This window comes from Solea solea, chromosome 3 (assembly GCF_958295425.1).
Source record: "Solea solea chromosome 3, fSolSol10.1, whole genome shotgun sequence".
Taxonomy (NCBI): domain Eukaryota; kingdom Metazoa; phylum Chordata; class Actinopteri; order Pleuronectiformes; family Soleidae; genus Solea; species Solea solea.
The window spans coordinates 3,927,077-3,946,033 of NC_081136.1; the positions used below are offsets into that span (position 1 = coordinate 3,927,077).

Below are 18,957 nucleotides of genomic sequence, written 5' to 3' on the forward strand. Positions count from 1 at the left end.
GCTGCCGCTCTAGCACATGAGTTTGAGATCAAAAAGATTACATTACGCGATTCTCACAGTTTGTACCCAGTCATTTCTTCCAACTCAGTGAAAACTATTTTAAATTCATTTCAACGTAAATAAAAAGTGGCATAAATTTGCCTTTTACATCAGTTTTTAATCAAAACCCATTTTTCCCTCTTCAAATAATAACTCTAAAGTGCTTCAGTGTCTTGTGTTTAGCATGCACAGCCTCTCCTCTCTCTATCACTTGTCATGCAAACGCTGTAAAACAAACCTCCCTTTTATCTCCAAACTTCAAAATGACCAACAACGACTTCCCCCCCTCCACCTTTTTTGTTTACCCCCTATAAATATTGAAGCCGCGCGGAAAGTGTCCGACTGAGTTTTTAGAACCAGGCACGAGACGCGACAGAGAATCTGGAGTCGCTCATAAACAACAAAAAAAAAGGTGTGATATGTACGCGGCGCTAAAAACCATGTCCCGCTCTGATTTACGACTCCAACTCCCTGCAGGAAACAAAGCACGGCTCCTCTCGCTGACAGACTGATTAGGTCGGTTAATTGTCCGCTTTCATTCCAGGACAAATTACATGTTCACTTTGTTTACAATTAACTCTCGACGTCGAGGCCGCACCGCAGTCGAGGCATCTGTCATCTGTTTCCCCTTCTCGCGCGCACATGCTCTCCAATTTCTGTTCGCTTGTAACTCGTAACGAACGCCTGTCGCCGGCGGACGGTTCGGTGTCTCACAGCAGACAGGACGGCGGAACGTGGAAGAGTTGTTGTGATCGGCTCGTGTCGCTGGTGTCACGTCGAGTCAATGAATGGCGGTGAAAGGATGACGGAGCGGCGGAGTCTTGTGGTGTGAGTTTTGTCTCATTTGGACCCAAACTCCACCAACAGATGACGGAGCTGAGGCTTTATATAGAAAACAAGGTGTGAATCTCACAGCAGCAAAAGGTGAAGAAGCGAAAAGACTATGAGTGATGACGATGGCGAGTCGGTCCTGGACGACAGCAGCAGCTGTGACTCACCTCTCTGATGGCTGTGCAGAATTCACTCTGAAGGACTTTCTTCAGAGACTGGAGCTTGTGGCCGGGGACATCGCCCGACTCCTGCAGCTTCTCCAGCAGCTCGATAGCCCTCGCAACATCTGGAGGAACCAAGCAGAGAGAAAGAGAACTGGCATGAGAATGAGGAGGAAGCGTGATTTAAGTGACGTCGAATGTGACCCAGTTGTTGGTCTGAGCACAACTATTTCTACTGCCAGAGTTCTCAAACTTTAGTACGTGTACCGCCAGTGGTACAGAAATGCAGAAATTATACTGTGTATACCAGAGACGCCATAATCTCGACCTCTGAGGCGATGAGCTACTTCAGCCCAAAGAACACTCCTACCGCGTTATATTAGCTGTACCTAATAAAGTGGCCAGTCAGTGTGCCGGTGTTGGGTTTAAATAAAAAAAATAAATAAAAAAATCTCGATTCAATTGCATTAAGGGCACAGCCATGATAAATGTGCTGGAGGTAATCAATAGGCAGGATAATGGAAATAGACTGAGTGGAGGCCTGCGGTCACAAGACCGATCGAGTCCATGGATCCGTTTCACTGGCTTCCACTCCCACGCATGACAACAGAGAAGAGAAGAGAAGTGGGAACAAAGTCGGAACGAAAGGTTCACACTTTTAATTACGAGTGGATGCGATAAACAACATTCAAAGCTGCGCTGTGCAATGTTTAAATATAACTGTTGTCAATCAGCTCCACAGGGCTCAGAGTCGGTGACATTCTACTTTTATGTCAAGACTTTCACACAAGGGTTAATATCATTTTTTGTAGATGAATAACCCTAACCCCTGCTCTACTGCTGTATACACACAAACGCTCTCTCAGCCACAGTTTATATAGATGTTGCTTGACAAATAAATAACAAGGGACAGGGACCAGAGGCAGAAAAATATGGAATTAGATTTGCGTCAATATTTTCAAACGACACTTTTCACGAAACAAGCAAACATTTTATGAATTGAGCCAAGAAAAATTATCGAAATGCACAAATTGCAAGTGCAATATCAATTTAATCGTTCAAAAAAAATAATGAAAATACACTTTTTGTTTACAATGATCCAAATATTGTTTGCTCCGTGGTTGTTTTGTTTGTGATTCTGACCATGGGCGGGGCCATAGGAAGCTGCCTGCTGATTGGCTACTGAGTTTTGGTGCGCCAGCTCAATGGACCAGAAGTAGACACGGGCATGGAGTCGCTGTCCGTCTGAGTTGTAAATATCTAACGTTTGTCAGATAATAAACGTTACAATTACTTTGTCGGATGTCGACGGGGAAAACTTAAAATAATAAAATAATAATATTTTTGAACGATTAAACTGATATTTTATTTGCAATTTCGATTGTGCGGTTCATTTCAAGTGTTGCTTGAAAATATTCCATAGAAAAACAACATCCACAAACAAAAGTCACCCAAAAAAAAATAAAAAATGACGAACTGCAGCTTTAAGTGCGAGGCAGTGACTCTGCACTTCCTCTAATTAGCTCCTCTGAGCGACTCCTCCAGCGCGGTTGATTAATTTCTTGCCCTGTGAAAGTGTGTCTTGTTGAGCAGAGATGAATAATGGAGGGAGCAGGGAACGATTGTTCCTTCACCCCGAAACACATTTGCTTTGGTTTGTCGGCGCATGTTCGACATGACTGATGGCGGCGAGGAACGGATGTTTTTACAACGCGTTCATGTGTTCATTATTCGTTGATTACACAATAGTCCGGGTCCATAACGACCGATAAATTATCGTTAAATCATAAACTAATATTAAGGCGAGGTATAGAAATACATAAAAGATAAAAGCAAGACATTAAAATCAACATAATTCAAATTGTAAGAGATATAAAAGGGTTATTTGCCAAAAAGTGTATTTTAAAGACAAGAATTAATCGATGACTACGATGATTGTTTGAGAATTGAAGAAAAAGCTCAAATTAATTTTACATTTAGCAAAATGAAGTAAATTTGTCTATAAGAAAAACCAGGATACAACAAAAATTATGTATTAAATTGAGAAAATTTTATTTTATAATTAAAGTAACGTACTGTCACTTCCTCTTTCCACTGGTGTTACGCCGTATGTTTCTCCTGCTCTCTACTGTCGGACTATCTCTGCGATTATTTGTCTACTGTTGCGATCAATTCACCGAACAAGCACTCGTATTTGTATATATGTATATGTATGTATATGTATGTGTATATATATATATATGTATATGTATATATGTGTATATATGTGTGTTATATATATGTATATGTGTGTGTATATATATGTGTATATATGTATATGTATGTATATATGTATATATATGTGTGTGTTATATATGTATATGTGTGTGTATATATATGTATATATGTATATATATATATATATATATATACATATATATATACACAAGAAAGTCCAAACTATCTCCATTAATCTAACAATTACCTAGATAAATTATATTTTTCTAAGTCATTTATCAAGAAAAATACTGGAGGTTTTGCCTCTTAAATCAATACTTTTCAACATTTAAAGGACAAAACAATCAACACTTTGTCCAATAATTGAACATAATTATCTGCTGTGGCCATAATCACAATCAAATATTATTTAAATGACTAAAATAAACTGCAGTTTTTTTTTGTACAAAGCACCACAGTGAATGAATCATTGTCAATGTCAACCTCGTACCAGTATCTGTGTCACAAAACACGGCGATAAAACACAAATTCTATTTCAAGACGTGACCCACACACACACACACACACACAATGATAGAATTGTGTGTGTTTGAAGAGTAACTCAGACAGAAGAGAATGTGCCGTTCACAGACCTTTGGGAGAAGAGAAAGAGCATTCGTCTGGAAACTGACTGTGAAATAAATAAGGCCGTAAAATAAGAGAAATGTGAACTGTAACAATGTGACTTTTATTTTACTTTCTTCTTTTTTTTAACTACAAAGGAACAGGAGTTTTATTGGCAGACAAACAAGGATAATTGGACTTCAATTCATAAAACAAAAAAATTAAACAAGTCAATTCAAACTCACTAACAAATGAATGTAATTAAATTGTTTTAGGGTTGTCAACAGTGTAATTCATTGTATATAAAACTAAAGTGGGACTGTCATGGTTTTATAGTATCAATGTTCATACACTGTAAAAGAGAAAATGGTTTGTAAACTTAAAAACATTTTTTATTTCAATTGGTAACACACACATTAAATAAGTTAGTATAAACTAATCAAATACTCTTAATATAACCGTAGTTTGAATGAACTTAATTCAATTGTTTTTATTTTTGTTTTTAAAGACCAAAAAAGTTCAGTGAGCATTTCATTCATTCAAGTATTTGCCAAAAATCTACTTGATCCGCACAAATCAAAGTTAATTAAGTGCATTTAGCATCTAAAAATGTAATAATTATGATTTATTTTTTAAAGGCTATGGTTCAAAAGTACAGATACATGATAAATAATAGTATTTCAACTCGCACCTTAACTCATATTCCAGAAAGCTTATGAAATAATAGTCTTTGTGTAAGAGAAACCTGATCCTGTAGTTATTTGTGCGTTTGAGAAAAGCCGCTTTATCAAGTCACTGACTTGACCTTCTTTGATTTCTAGTGTAGGGTGAAAATTAAACTCACTGAGCTGTTTTATAAAAACGGATATGCCGCTGGATGCAAGTATTCTCTAGAAATATCTTCTATAAAGATGAATAGGTTAACATTTTGTAAGTGGACTTTAAAAAAACACAGATTGTGAATGGTTTGTAATAAGCTGGTTCACGTCCACGCCGCGAGGTCGTTGCTGCAGCGTTTCTTCCTCATTAAACAGAGGTCACGGCTTCACGTCGGAAGAACTTGTTTTCTTCACGTGCTTAATATCACATCGGTGATCGGATCGTAACTCCAAAGATTGATGTTTTTTTGCGTCTGGCTGATCAGAAGCAACATCTGCACATTTACATACATATTCATCACGGTTGATTGCTGTACTCGGTTACACGGCACACCTGCATTACATATTCAGTGTTGTTGATGTTGTTTGTTCGTCTGGTTGCATTTTAATTTTCTGCTCTCTGTACAGCTGTGTTGTAAGTCCCCTATATTTTATATTTTATTCTAATATGTTTTTTATAGTTATATTAATATAATTTTTTTCTGTGTACATGTATATTTTGCATTCATCTAATTTATTCCATTTTTTTTTAAAATACCTGAAATTGTGTTGCTACAACGGAAAAATTCCCAATCTGATCAATAAAGTACACCTACCTACTGTTTATCGACTAACCGACCTACATTTTAAGCTACCAGCCTATCTACTAATCAATTTATCTGCCTAACTTCCTACCCACTTACCAACCAAACAACCAACCTTCCTACCAATCAACATACAAACCTACCTGCCTAACTTCCTACCCACTTACCAACCAAACAACCAACCTTCCTACCAATCAACATACTAACCTACCCACCCAACTCCCAACAAACCAACCTACCTTTCTACCTTTCCACTAAAGACCCAACTTACCTACCTACCTACCTTCCCACCAACCAATTTACCTAGCTACATACCTTCTTACCTACCAACCAAACAACCTACCCAATTACATTCCAACCTTACTACCCACCACTGACCTACCCTCCCACCAACCAAGCAAATTACCTTCTTACCTACCTACCTTCTTAACTACCTACACACCGACCATCCTACCTCTCTACCCTCCCACCAAACAACCTACCTAATTACCAACTTTACTACCTTCCACTGACCTACCAATTTCCTGCTTTTCGGCATCAATAAGGGTCAATCTTAAATTTCCTATAAGATGTTGAATTCACTGAATGTTTATCCTATCGTGACTCCATCGTAATGACTGAAATACAACAGCTCTTAGAGCTCATACGTCAGTCAGAATGTATCAGGTTCTGTCGCAGCAAACAGCCCAGCCCAACACAATCAGCGATTACAAGACAAGTGCAATTGCAGGTGTCCACGCAAAGATGAATAAGGGTTGATGATATATTGTCGCTCTCTATCTCTCACTGAGCAGCTGAGGTGGTAATGAAACATCCGCTGACACGGGACTGGCACATTTCACCTTTAGCGCTTGCCGTCATGTCTAATCTGAGGCACAGAAAGTATGTCGGGAGCTCTTTCTGCTTGGCTGTTTTTCATTGGCGTGGTGTTACAAATCAAGGTGTTGTCTTTTCACAGCATGAAAACAGGCTTGATGAAGTGGCGCACATCTGAGCAATTATTTCCACCACATATAACACAAGTGCATAAAATGTCCCTACATTTTGTTTATGTCTTTAGCTCCACCCTGCAAATCACTGTGGTAAGCGGGATCACTGGAAGGAGTGCCACATTCAGGACGTTACATATTGACATTTTGAGATTGATCATCATGAAGTACAATAAAGTACACCTAGCTACCTACCAACAAACTAAACTACCAGCCTATCTACTAACCTACCTACCAGCCTATCTACTAACCTACCTACCTGCCTAACTTCCTACCCACTTACCAACCAAACTACAAACCTTCATACTTACCCACAAACCAACCTTCCTTCCTCCCTATCTATTTGTTTATCATTCTCTGAAACCAAACAGACCATGCAATTTGTTCAGATTTCCTCTGCGCCACATCCTTAAACCTAAAAATGACTAATCAAATAAAAACAAGTACAATAAACAAAAATTATGCTTGTGGCTTTAAGCCGAATTCTTTACACAGAAACTCAAAGTATTTGTGCAAAACTGTCCCTTTGACACGCGTTAATATGTGCTCTTGATGTCAAAGTGAGCCATCCGTCCGACTTTGTCCAATCATGTGTGAAAAAAACGGTGCAGTGAAGAGTGATTGTGCTCCGGGACACTGCAGCTGAAATGACTGCAGGGAAATCACAGTTATGTCACATTATTGGACATTATTCCCCAGTCAGATGTGCAGATATATTACGTACTGCATTACCTAACAGTCAGGCAGAGAGAGATAGAGGGATGACTTTGTGCTCTCTGACATAACCACAGACAAAGACCACACTCCGTTAATACCTTCAGCTGGGGAGAGTTCATGTGCGCAACACCGAGACGGTGAGCGTGTTAAACGCACGGTCTATGATTAGCTTCAGCTGGAGGGGAAACAGGAGAACGTGATCCCACCCTTGATCGACCAACTCTGGTCGATCAAGAGTGAGCGCCGCAGGATTACACACATTTCCCAATATTATGCCATGAATAAACAATAACAAAACTTTTAATGAAGCAAAACTATCGACTCGAGAAAAACCTGTGTTATGCAAAATGATACCAGTGCAGACACTAATATTATTATAATATCATACCTGTATATGTATAAAAGTGAGTTCTGCAAAGAAATCCATAAAATACTAAGCGGAAGAGCTTTGGGACCACGGCACTTAAATTATATTAAGGGTGGGAACTGAAGGTTAACTAATGATGTTAAGTGCTTTATCGCAGTAATATCACAGTGCAGTGACTCCTGTGATAATCACTTTGCTGCGAGACAATTAAACAGCAAATTGTGTCACAAACTGTGTCAAAATTCGCCTAAAATGGTGCAGTCCTCTTTTTCTCCTTAAGTAAATTGGTGGGAAAATCGAGCTATATATTTTTTAAATGTAAATATAGGGTAAGGTACCATTGTACCATTATAGGTAACATGGAAAATTTTAGTCAGGTCACCTGGTGAATATGTCCATTTTTCAGTCTCATTTTAGATCTGTTTTTGGTCTCCACCATCCCCTACTCTCCTACTCCAGAGGCATTTCCACCCCAACACTTACCCTCATCTTGGAACTGAGTTACAAAGGGTATCTACCCTTACAAAATGGGACACTGTCATGGGGTCAGTGTCAGCGGGACAGGAAGTCAAACACTGATACAACATTTAGCGGCCGTTTTCTTGTAGACACCTATACTTGTTTTTCTATGTGGAAGACTAGACTACACTAGACAGTTGGGAAGATCTGATCGGATATGCTTACAAATGTCTAAACAAGGCCTTATACACTTGCTTTTCCCTTCACTAGCTAGCACCAGCCTTCATGTCCCTGTCTGCCTGACTCTTGTGTCTCTTTGTCCTTTTTTGTCTCGTCTACCTGCTTTTATCTGTCATACTTTTTATAAAAACAAGAAATGCTAAACTTCACACGCCTCCTGACCTAATTACTCACTGGAAATGCAGAGGAGGGAAATTAGCTTATCGCCTTTGTTTTTTTTTATTTTATTGTATTGTATTGCCTTTAATTTAGAGCTAAATACCCAGAGTGTTACGCTCCAGGGAATCCAGCGGGTCCAGATGTTTGCAACATCTGTGCGTGTATAATCCACAAGCGCGAAACTTTAACGGTGACAACTTTTTTGCCTAATTTAGCTCATCTCCGAGGCAAACAGGCAGACTGCAATTAGGTTGTGTTCTTCCTGTGTTGTTTTGACAGATTATTCTGCAAAAGTTTGTTGTATTAAAATGAAGGAAAGTATCCTCTTTTTATCTGCCAAAAAAAAGTGTAAAAACAAAAAGAAAAAACTAAATTAAGTGCTCAGTGGAAGATGATTGGCACAGGGTAATGGTCTGCACGGTGACACCGCCGCCAATTAATTTCTCCCTGGTGTATATGTGATGAGGTCACTCTCATTAGTGATACTCACTGATTACATTAGGTCCGTTTTAATTACGTGACTATCAAGACGTTCTCTGAGCAGGGGGGAAAAAAAGTGAGTTAACGACAGAAGCATAATATTTATGGAGGCTCGCTAATTAAAAAAAAAAAAAAGCATTAACGTTAAATTTAAAAGAAGCATTTAACTCCCCCTTTTTCTTTTCCGCCCGCACTTCCCCTCACTTTTATGCTCTCACACCAGCAGATCAAACGGAATAAAAACACTAATACAGAAGCTGTTTTACTTTCTCAAACATTCAAGTGTGTCATCATATATATATATATATAGAGAGAGGGAGGGAGTAAACAAACAGGTGCCTTTAAGTGGAAGAGTGTTGACTAGTGTTTTGCAGGAGGCAATTAAAAAGTTTGCCCAACAACTTTGGGTTCATGAGCGATGAGGAGCAAGCGCCTGTAGTTGCCCGCGTACGCTAGATTCAAACGATAAACATAAACAAAGACACTGACCCATATAAAAGCAAGTAAAAGGGGGCTTAAAGAAAGAGGGGTTTCCCTTTGACAGTAAAAGCGTGAAACCCAACACAAAGCAGACCAATTCAAGCGCCACACTTGGACAATTAAAAATTGCTCCTTGAATGTTGCTCAAAGGAGATGCCCTAATTAAAGTAGAGAAATGAGCGCGCATCTTTCCGTCATTGCCGTAACACCGTCACAGTCGCTGAACATCCCATTGAAGAAAACCATATTGACCATAATAGTGTACGTGGCTACCTCGTGTTGCCTCAAGGAAGCACAGTGAGATTGAATGAGGGCTGGGAATACACGGCGAGCTCAGCGACTTGTATTACTATTGGAATATTAATCACGTTTATTTTTTTCTCCCACTATGTAAAGAGAGCAGCGGCACAGCAACAGAAGACTATCAAACAAAAGATGAAGCCGCATGTTTGATGTGAGTTCAGGCAGAGTGACAAGGAAAACAGCACAAACCCTTTCATTCTCAATAAAACCAGGCGCATTAAATATCTAGAGTCGACAAAAAACGACTGTTTACAACTGTTTACGGATTTATGTTGTTGCTGTATTCTTCACGGGAAGGAAATGTAGCCAAACAACAAGGTTTAACAGACTTTTGCAAGTGATCAAATGGGATATGTGTGTTTTGAGACATTGCCAACTATCTATATAGGTTGCTTTGGTAGCGATGGGAAAGGAAGAGCATTTCTTGGTTTGACATTTTTAGTCAAACCAAGACAACAATTCGGTTTTCTTAATGTCATGTAAAGACATTCGTCTGAGTGAAATCGAGCTAGTCTTAGTCGGACTAACATACCTGGATAATACGATTCATATCCCGATTACTCCTGCATGTATACACTTAGTCGGACTGGGGTCGGACTTGGCGTTCTGCGCTTTGACCCAGAAGAAGAAGAAGGAGACGACGTATAAAGAGTCCACAAGAGTTGTGCGCCATCTAACATAAAGAACCACAGCACGATCAATCTCACCGCCAATCTCGCTGTTTGTTTTTCTGTGAAATAAACAAGAAACTGATTCAATACGCACTAGCTTATAGAGAGACACAGCTCCACCTACACACCTCCAAACTGGTTTGAATCAGAATTGAGAGAAAATCTGACTCCACTCGTGTTCATGCTGTCCATTGGTCCAAAAACCATATGGCTAAAAACCCTGGATATGCAGATCCATATCTGTACCACCAACATGCACGAGACCATGCTGCAAGTACAGTATGTGCTGTGGCTTGAGTGTAGTTGAGCTTCTAATGTTTTTGCTGCTTCCTGTGGAAAACATATCTTGCTTCTTAGTGAGCTGGCTGACTGCAACAATTCCCTTGTCTCTCATCTCCCTCACTGGAGGCTGTGGTAAGGTTTTCTTTGCTAACAAGGGCTGGAGATAAATAACATAAGGAAATGTAAGTTTTTCGTGGAAGGAACAGTGTTATGGCTCATAATTGGTACCAAAGTTTCTTGCAAAAATAGGAAAATAATGAAAAAAAAAAAAAAAAAAGGAGTGACATTGTGTAAGTGACATTGTCTGTGTGGCACAATTCCCCAGTGACTAATTTTCTTGAGCTGTTCTAACATCAGGCTGGCTGAGTAAGAAAAAAGGTCATCCTTATCATTTGCTGATTACAGAAAAAGGGACAGCGATGAATAAAACCCATGGTGACACATAATGAAGGCTTTGACTCCACAACATTGTTGTGGGGATGTGTTTCGCAGAGGGGGGGGGGCAACGATCCAGTTTTTCTGGCATAATTAGTCTGTTTATAATAGTGGCAGTACAGAGTGTGAAAGAAAAGAAAGAAAAAAACTGCAGTGATGTAAATAAACACGTCCACATCACAGGGCCAAGCTCAGTCAAAAACGTGCAGTTTGTGATTTCAATCTCTGCAACCTGAAGATCCTCTTCTCAAATTCTGACTTTGAGTATTGATTGAAATGTCACTTTCCAACTCAGGGAAAGGTTTAGCTGACCTTTCTCTTACTCTGCTTCTACCTTTTGTATTTAGAACGATGCTTTGTCGATGTCATGCACACCGGAAAAAAAATGTCATCTGCCACGACCACTTCACCCCCGCATGTCCTTGGTGCTCTTGGCAATTCTGCTGTGAATACCACCGATTAAAAATAACTGAAATAATCACACTATGTGCATGCTACAGATTACCGTTAATTTGAATTTAGTTAAGATGGATATATTTTTGGGTCCATGTTCATGCTAGCATGCTAACTTAAACCTGCTGTTGGTGAACTCCTTTTAATTAAAATACATGTTAGATAGCGCTATACTCCAAAAGCTATCAATCAGTACGTTTAAACATGCTCAAGTTAAACTAGCTACAGTCATAATCCAACTAAGCTAACTTGCCAAGTCAGAGTATACATGTGGAGGAGAAAATCGATTTATTGGCGGGAGGAAATTTTGGTACAAAGCACAGAACGCCAAGTCCGACTCCAGTCTGACTAAGCGTATATATGCAGGAGTAATCGGACTATGAATTGCATTACCCAGGTATGTTAGTCTGACTAAGACTATAGTTCGATTTTAGTCGGACTAATGTGTTTACATGACATTAAGATAATCGAATTCTCCTTAGTCAGACTAAAATCTGACTTTTAACCAGCATGTAAACAAGGCTGTTTGTTCTGTGACAGTCTCTGTGATGTCCTTTGCCATCTGCCACGACCCCTTCACTGGATGTCCTTGGTGCTCTTGGCACTATGAATAAGTAAAATTGGACAACAGGGCTTTACCCCAAAAAAAAGTTGCATGACCACAACAGCAGAATTTGCTCTAAAATGCCTGACAGCAATGATCCCATTGAGGCACAGCAAATAAATCATTCCTCGAGGGTTAATGGTTCCTGCAAGAGTCTGTGGTCTAAGTCATTTAGAAAACATCATACTTTTATACCCCCATGCCCACTGGTCAAAAAAACAATTTAATCACGGGTTTAAACTTTTTTATTTTACTTTTTTAACCGCTGGGAATGAGTTTAATCGGCATTCACTCATGGGTCAAATGGCTCCGCAATAGTTTTTATAGACTTCGGCTCTGATTGCCATCAAAGGGAATGAAAGACTCGAGTGAACATGTTAATTTATTCTTTGTCTCCATTATATTTTTTTTGCCTGCAATGCGCCATTTCCTGTGCATTGCTACGACGTGCATCTTTACTTTTTAAAACTCCGGACAGCGCAACATTTTATGGAAGCATTTCACTCATTCGATCATGTAACGGTTCAAAGATTAACTGGAGTAAAAGATGCAAAAATGGTAACCGCCATAACATTATCACTGAGAGTTTTGGAGTTGTTGTTGTTGTGTTCATCTTCCCGTGACTCCTTTTGTTCCAACTAACAATGGGAAGGGTGTTAAGCTGCATCTCCCATGTCCCAGAATCCCAGAGTACACCCGCTACTTTCACTGTGAAAGAGGCTTTAAAAGTCTTCTTCATCCCCTCTAATTAGTGGACAATGTCTGAGAGCCTTAATTGTATGTGCTTAAAGGAGGCAGGTTGAAATATTAGTAATGTCAGCTTGTCAGCACAGCTTTAATCCGTCAAATACCTGGCGTGACCGAGAGCATGTGATTTGAGGTCTCTCAGAGGGGGAAAAACAAGGTGCTACAGTCATTCCACCTCAGACAGCTCACCAAAGCGTGCCACAGAAAACCACAGGAGTCATGCCTGAAGAAGCACTTCTCTCTAAGGTTAACTTTCCATCTGACTGATGTTTTTTCCTCCGACAGTCCACCACCTTCAGTGCAGACTGGAATGTAGTCAGCAGTTTGGCTAATAAACACAGATAAACACAGTTGTTGGTAGTCCTTAGCTATATATTTGTGTCTATGTTCATGCTAGCATGCTAACTTAAAGCTGCTGTCAGTAAAATCCTTTAACTAAAATACATGTTAGATACTCCAAAAGCTAGGAATCAGTATGTTTACATGCACAGTTTAATCGAGCTAAGGCCGTAGACTAAGACAGGCAACCAGACAACATGCACAACACCAAGTCCGACTCCAGTCCGACTATATGCAGGGGTAATTGGACTATGAATCGCATTATCCAGGTATGTTAGTCTGACTGAGATATAGCTTGATTTTAGTTTTTTAGACAAATGTGTTTCCATGACAAATTCTCTTCTTAGTCCAACTGAAATCTGACTATTAACATGCATGTAAACAAGAGTGTCTGCTGGGTGTCGTGGGACTGTCATTCTCAGAGGACAAATCTGGGGAAATACTTCTTCAATATCCAACATAGTCCAATCAGGAGCAACAAGTGTACGCTTGTGAGCTTAGGTTAGCTAAGTCTGTACATAAATGTCTTCCATCACCATTCTGTTAATGCGGGTAAGAAGAAAGAGAATGCTAACAGCAGCAATGGACAAGAAGTTAGCTAACTTTTGGCTAAATTAATTTAAATTTAAGCTACATAACTAGCAAAAATAAAAGGTTAGATAACTATATAAAACATTATCTAACTTTTAGCTAACAACATTTAGCTAAAAACACAACATTGCCCACAGCAGCTTAGTGAGCGCAGGCAACATTTTACCCACTAAACATTAGCGTACCAAATTTCATGAGAGGATATGGCGCATGTTGGTAGTAGCATGACCTTGAACTTAAAAGGTCAAGTGTGTAGCATTTAGAAGATGTATTGGCAGGGATTGTTGCTTGAAATTAATATTGTTTTGGTTTTTGTAGCATTAAAATAAGCTTTTTATAGCGTATAGTTTAGGGTAAAGGGCTTGTTTTGCATCTTGAGCTAACATATTGTACACAAATGAATAAGTATGGCTTTGTCCACATAAACCCAATGAATATTAATGAAGAAGAATGAGGAAAGGGTAGTGAGACTGCGAGAGAGTTGTGGAGTCGTGTATATGAAGGCCACAATTCTCCCTGACGTGCTTGCGAGCTACAATGTGTTTCTCTGGACCATTAAATATCACTAATTTCCATTCATCCTTATTCACTGGACATTTAGTACCTCGCAACAACTGCACGCAATCCATCCTGCCGTGTCTCGTGTTACTCATTCTCCGATATTTGTGACGCATCCACAGCACGTTCCGTATTTCAAAGTTCAAAGTCACAAGTCTGGCAGTTATTGTTATTTGCGGTGAAATGCCAGCTCCACAGAGAACGCAGCCCGGTTCTGTGACATAAACAGAATCCACCGTCCTTGATGGGGCACTAGTTCAGGCTTATCACTGTCATTTCCTCTGACAACAACAGGAAGAGCGGTGTTTTCATCCCGCTGTGACCCAACGAGTCAAGTGGGAGCTCTGGAAATGAACATCGCTGTCTGTTTCCTCCATGCCTGCAAGTCCTCTGCACACGTAAGGCAGCCAGAGCGCACGCACGCACGCATGCATGCACAGAAAAAACAAAAAAAAAGCTTTTCATTAGCAATTACAGTGTTTTTGCCAAAGTGGCGGCAGCTGAGGAAAAGAGCCGATAATGCTGCGTCTCACCCCGCGTTAAACTATCATTACCTTCTCGTTGCATTTACAGCTGACAGCTGCTGACTGGTCAAAACTCTGCCACAGCATGTGAATATATGGTTCATGCCCGGCAGCGTGCAGACTGAGGTCACGTCTGACTGCCCCAGAAAGATCTGATAAGGCTGCCGGCTTACATTTTATCAGTTCATGCCACGGCCCCCTTTGTGTAACTCTATATATGTCGTGTGGTAGATTGGTAAGCACTCTCATCTGTTTGCCTGCTGCAATCTTATTTTTATTAACTCGGCATCGGTAAAGCACTTATGCACACGCAACAGATTGTGCATCAGTGAAGCTCGGCTGCCCAGGGGCTATAAACTTTAGCTGAGGACAAATTGCAATTGAGCCCATGGACAAAAATCTAATTCCCCCTGTTTTTTCTTTTTTCTCTCCATGGAAACTGATCGATAAGGACTAATGACTTGAAATCCACAAAACAAGTGACAACTGTCAAATTACTTCCTGCATAATAACTCACGTGCTCCATGCCTGATATTTATAGTCTCGTCTTGAAGAGAGTGCAGAGCCGATGCTAGCCTCAGAGGAAATAGCTATAAGGTGTCTCCTTTCTCTATATTTAATTTGACAGCATCCATTTCCTATGCAAGGCTTGTGCAATATTACATCTCGCCATCAGACGTGCATTTGATCTGAATGTGAATGTTTTTTAGTTGATATCTAAAAATAGACACGCAGGGATTTAAAGTGCTTCTCAGGAATGTATAAGGGAGGCTTTGTATTTTTAAAGAAAAATAAAAAAATAAATCTGCTGCTGCTGCACTCGTGGGACTTGTAGGACTGCTGGACGATTTGTTTGGTATCCTGAAATTTACTGTTGGATTAAAGTTGCTTCCGTTGAAGGTTGACAGTATTAATTAATTCACCCGAGAGGCTTTGAGATCAGAGGATAGCCAAATGTGTGTTTAAGTCACACGGGATGAAATTGCACCATCGGTAACAGTAGTGTTTGTTTCACGGTCCTCGGGGAAAAACATGCGGTGTTTACGAACCCAGCTCCCCATAACAACGCGAGAACTCAAGAGATCTTGAGATGTCCAGTGGGAAATCAAACCAAAGACTCACAGCGTACATAATTCAAAACACATATATCAGTAACAAAATATCGCAATAAATATAATCACAATATCGCAATAACTATTGCACAGTGTATACTATCATAATATCGCAACACATTTTTATTCATAGACACAATCATGATTTCACAGTAGCTACTGTACTGTCAGTATTGCAAAAAATATTCTACTATGCGTACTATCAAAATCCCAATAGATACACTGTAATAACGTGGACACTCGTGGTGTTGCAATTAATATCGTACAGACGATACTGTCACAAGATCACGATAAATATTGTACCGTGAATACTATCAAAACTTCACAGTATTATGATAAATATCGTACTATGGGTAGCCTCAGAATATCGCAATTAATGTGGTAACGTGGATACTATAACAATAACATTGCAATAAATATTGTGCAGTGGTAGTTTTAAAGTATCGCAATTCAAATCATATGGTGGAGAATTTTACAATATCGCAAAAAATATCATACAGTGGATAGTATCAGAATATCGCAATAAATATAGTACAGTGGATAGTATCACAATATCGAAACAAATATGGTATCGTGTATACTACCAAAATAATGCAAAATATACTGTAAACAAAATATTGTACTTTAGGTGGTATTACAATATCTCAATAAATATGGGATGGTGGATACGAACAATATCACAATAAATATCGTACTATTGGTCTTATCAAACATCGCAAAAATATTGTATGGATATACTACGAAAATATCACAATAATTATCGTAGTATCAAAACATTGCGATAAATATTGTATGGTGAATACTATTACAATATTGCAATAAATATCGTACTTTCGGTAGTATCACAATATCGCAATAAAATCGGATGGTGTATAATAACAATATCACAATAAATATCGGTATAAATATTGTATGGATATACTATAAAAATATCAAAATAATGTTGTATGGTGAATACTATTACAATATCTCAATAAATATCGTATTGTAAGTAGTTTCAAAATATCGCAATAAATATTGTATGTTGAATATTTTCACAATATCGCAGTAATTATTGTACTATTACAATATCAAAGTAATTACAATATGTAAATAAATATCGTACTGTGGACTTTTTACCGTGGTATTAGCGTAGATGTTTTGTAAGCAAATAAGGATGAGGAGATATTATTGTTTATATTATTATTTGCATGTTTCCAATAACAAGATTATAAAAAACACGCTTTTTCTTCACATTCCCAGTGAACGTGTTAATCCGAATCACAAAAGTTGTCTCCAAAGTGGATTTTCCTGCAGCCTGATGGGTTTTGTTTACAGACGAAGAGGAAGGAGGATGAAGGAACAACATCACCCGAGGAGGCTGCACGAGGAAAGAAGAGAAGATTTTAAAAAAAAAAGGAAAGAAAAGAAAGAAACCCGGTGTGGAAATAAGTAGATTAAAAAAACAAAAAAACGATAGCGATTGAAGAGCAGAGGCTCCGCTCAGACTGGACTGACTCTGATTTCAGCTCGTCGTGCCCCGAAATAACGAAGCGGTAAAAAAAAAAAAAAACAACACACAGAAGCTGGAGGAAAATAAACACCTGGACCTAAACCAAACCAGATCACCGGGGTTGCCAGGTCTGAGCCGAAGTTTTCCCGAAATTGGGAGAGGGAAGAAAAAACAGCCAAGTGATGACATAAGCCGAATATGCGCGAAGCTCCGCGCGCCTTACCTCGATCCAGAGTGAGCGGTTGGACCACTGTCGCCATGTCTGCTGTTAACTGGAGACTGTGGAGAGAGAGAGGAGAGGCTCGAGCTGCAGCATCACACACACACACGCACACACACACGCAGGGAGAGAGAGGTTGGGAGTGGCTTGGAGGAGGAATAATCTACCTCCATCCTCATCATTTTCACAGTATCTCCATCACCTGCTGTTGTTTGTGCGCAGAAGAGGACTTAAAAATGCACATTTTGGCACCTTAAGGCAGAACAACCTGTATGAAAATGCATATTTAATCATTAAAATATATATTTCATAAAAAAAATTAAATGCAAAAATATCGTACGGTAGGTGGTATCACAATATCACAATAAATATTGTATGCGATACTAAGACAACATCGCAGAAAATATCGGATGGTGAACACTAGCAGTATCACAACAATTATCGTACTGTTATAGTGAATACTATTACAATATCGCAATAAATATCTTATTGTAGGTAGTATCACAATATCTCAATAAATATTGTATGCCATACTAAGTCAACATCGCAAAAAATATCGGATTGTGAACACTAGCAGTATCACAACAAATATCGTACTGTTATGGTGAATACTATTACAATATCGCAATAAATATCTTACTGTAGGTAGTGTCACCATATCGCAATAAATATTGTATGGCGATACTAAAACAATATCGCAATAAATGTGGTACTGTAGGTGGTATCACAATATTGTAACAAATATCGTACTTTAGGTGGTATCACAATATCGCAATAAACATGCAATCAATACTATGACAATAAATATTGTATGGTGATGGTAAGACAGCATCGCAATATATATCGTACTGTAGGTGGTATCTCAATATTGCAATACATATTGTATGGCGATACTAAAACAATATCGCAATAAATGTGGTACTGTAGGTGATATCACAATATTGTAACAAATATCGTACTGTAGGTGGTATCACAATATCGCAATAAACATCATGCAATCAATACTATCACAATAAATATTGTATGGTGATGCTAAGACAGCATCGCAATATATATCGTACTGTAGGTGGTATCTCAATATCGCAATACATATTGTATGGCGATACTACAACAATATCGCAATAAATGTGGTACTGTAGGTGGTATCACAATATTGTAACAAATGTTGTACTGTAGGTGGTATCATAATATCGCAATAAACATCATGCAATCGATACGATACACAATTAATATTGTATGGTGATGCTAAGACAGCATCGCAATATATATTGTACTGTAGGTGGTATCTCAATATCGCAATACATATTGTATGGCGATACTAAAACAATATCGCAATAAATGTGGTACTGTAGGGGGTATCACAATATTGCAATAAACATGCAATCATTACTATCACAATAAATATTGTATGGTGATGCTAAG

The 18,957-nt window shown here is 38.9% G+C and overlaps 1 protein-coding gene across 2 annotated transcripts in view; it reads right to left on the reverse strand.

Moving 5' to 3' along the window:
- Positions 1-17,622, reverse strand: part of lin7a (lin-7 homolog A (C. elegans)) — a 34,229-nt gene extending 16,607 nt beyond the window's left edge. For both annotated transcript variants that reach the window (XM_058625898.1, XM_058625899.1), the window contains exons 1-2: positions 17,539-17,622; positions 1,038-1,156 (exon numbers count right to left, since the gene is read on the reverse strand). In XM_058625898.1, the coding sequence (XP_058481881.1) occupies positions 1,038-1,156; positions 17,539-17,575 (156 nt within the window). In that variant the 5' untranslated portion in view covers positions 17,576-17,622. The remainder of the gene's footprint in view (positions 1-1,037; positions 1,157-17,538) is intronic.
- Positions 17,623-18,957: the final 1,335 nt, after the last annotated feature.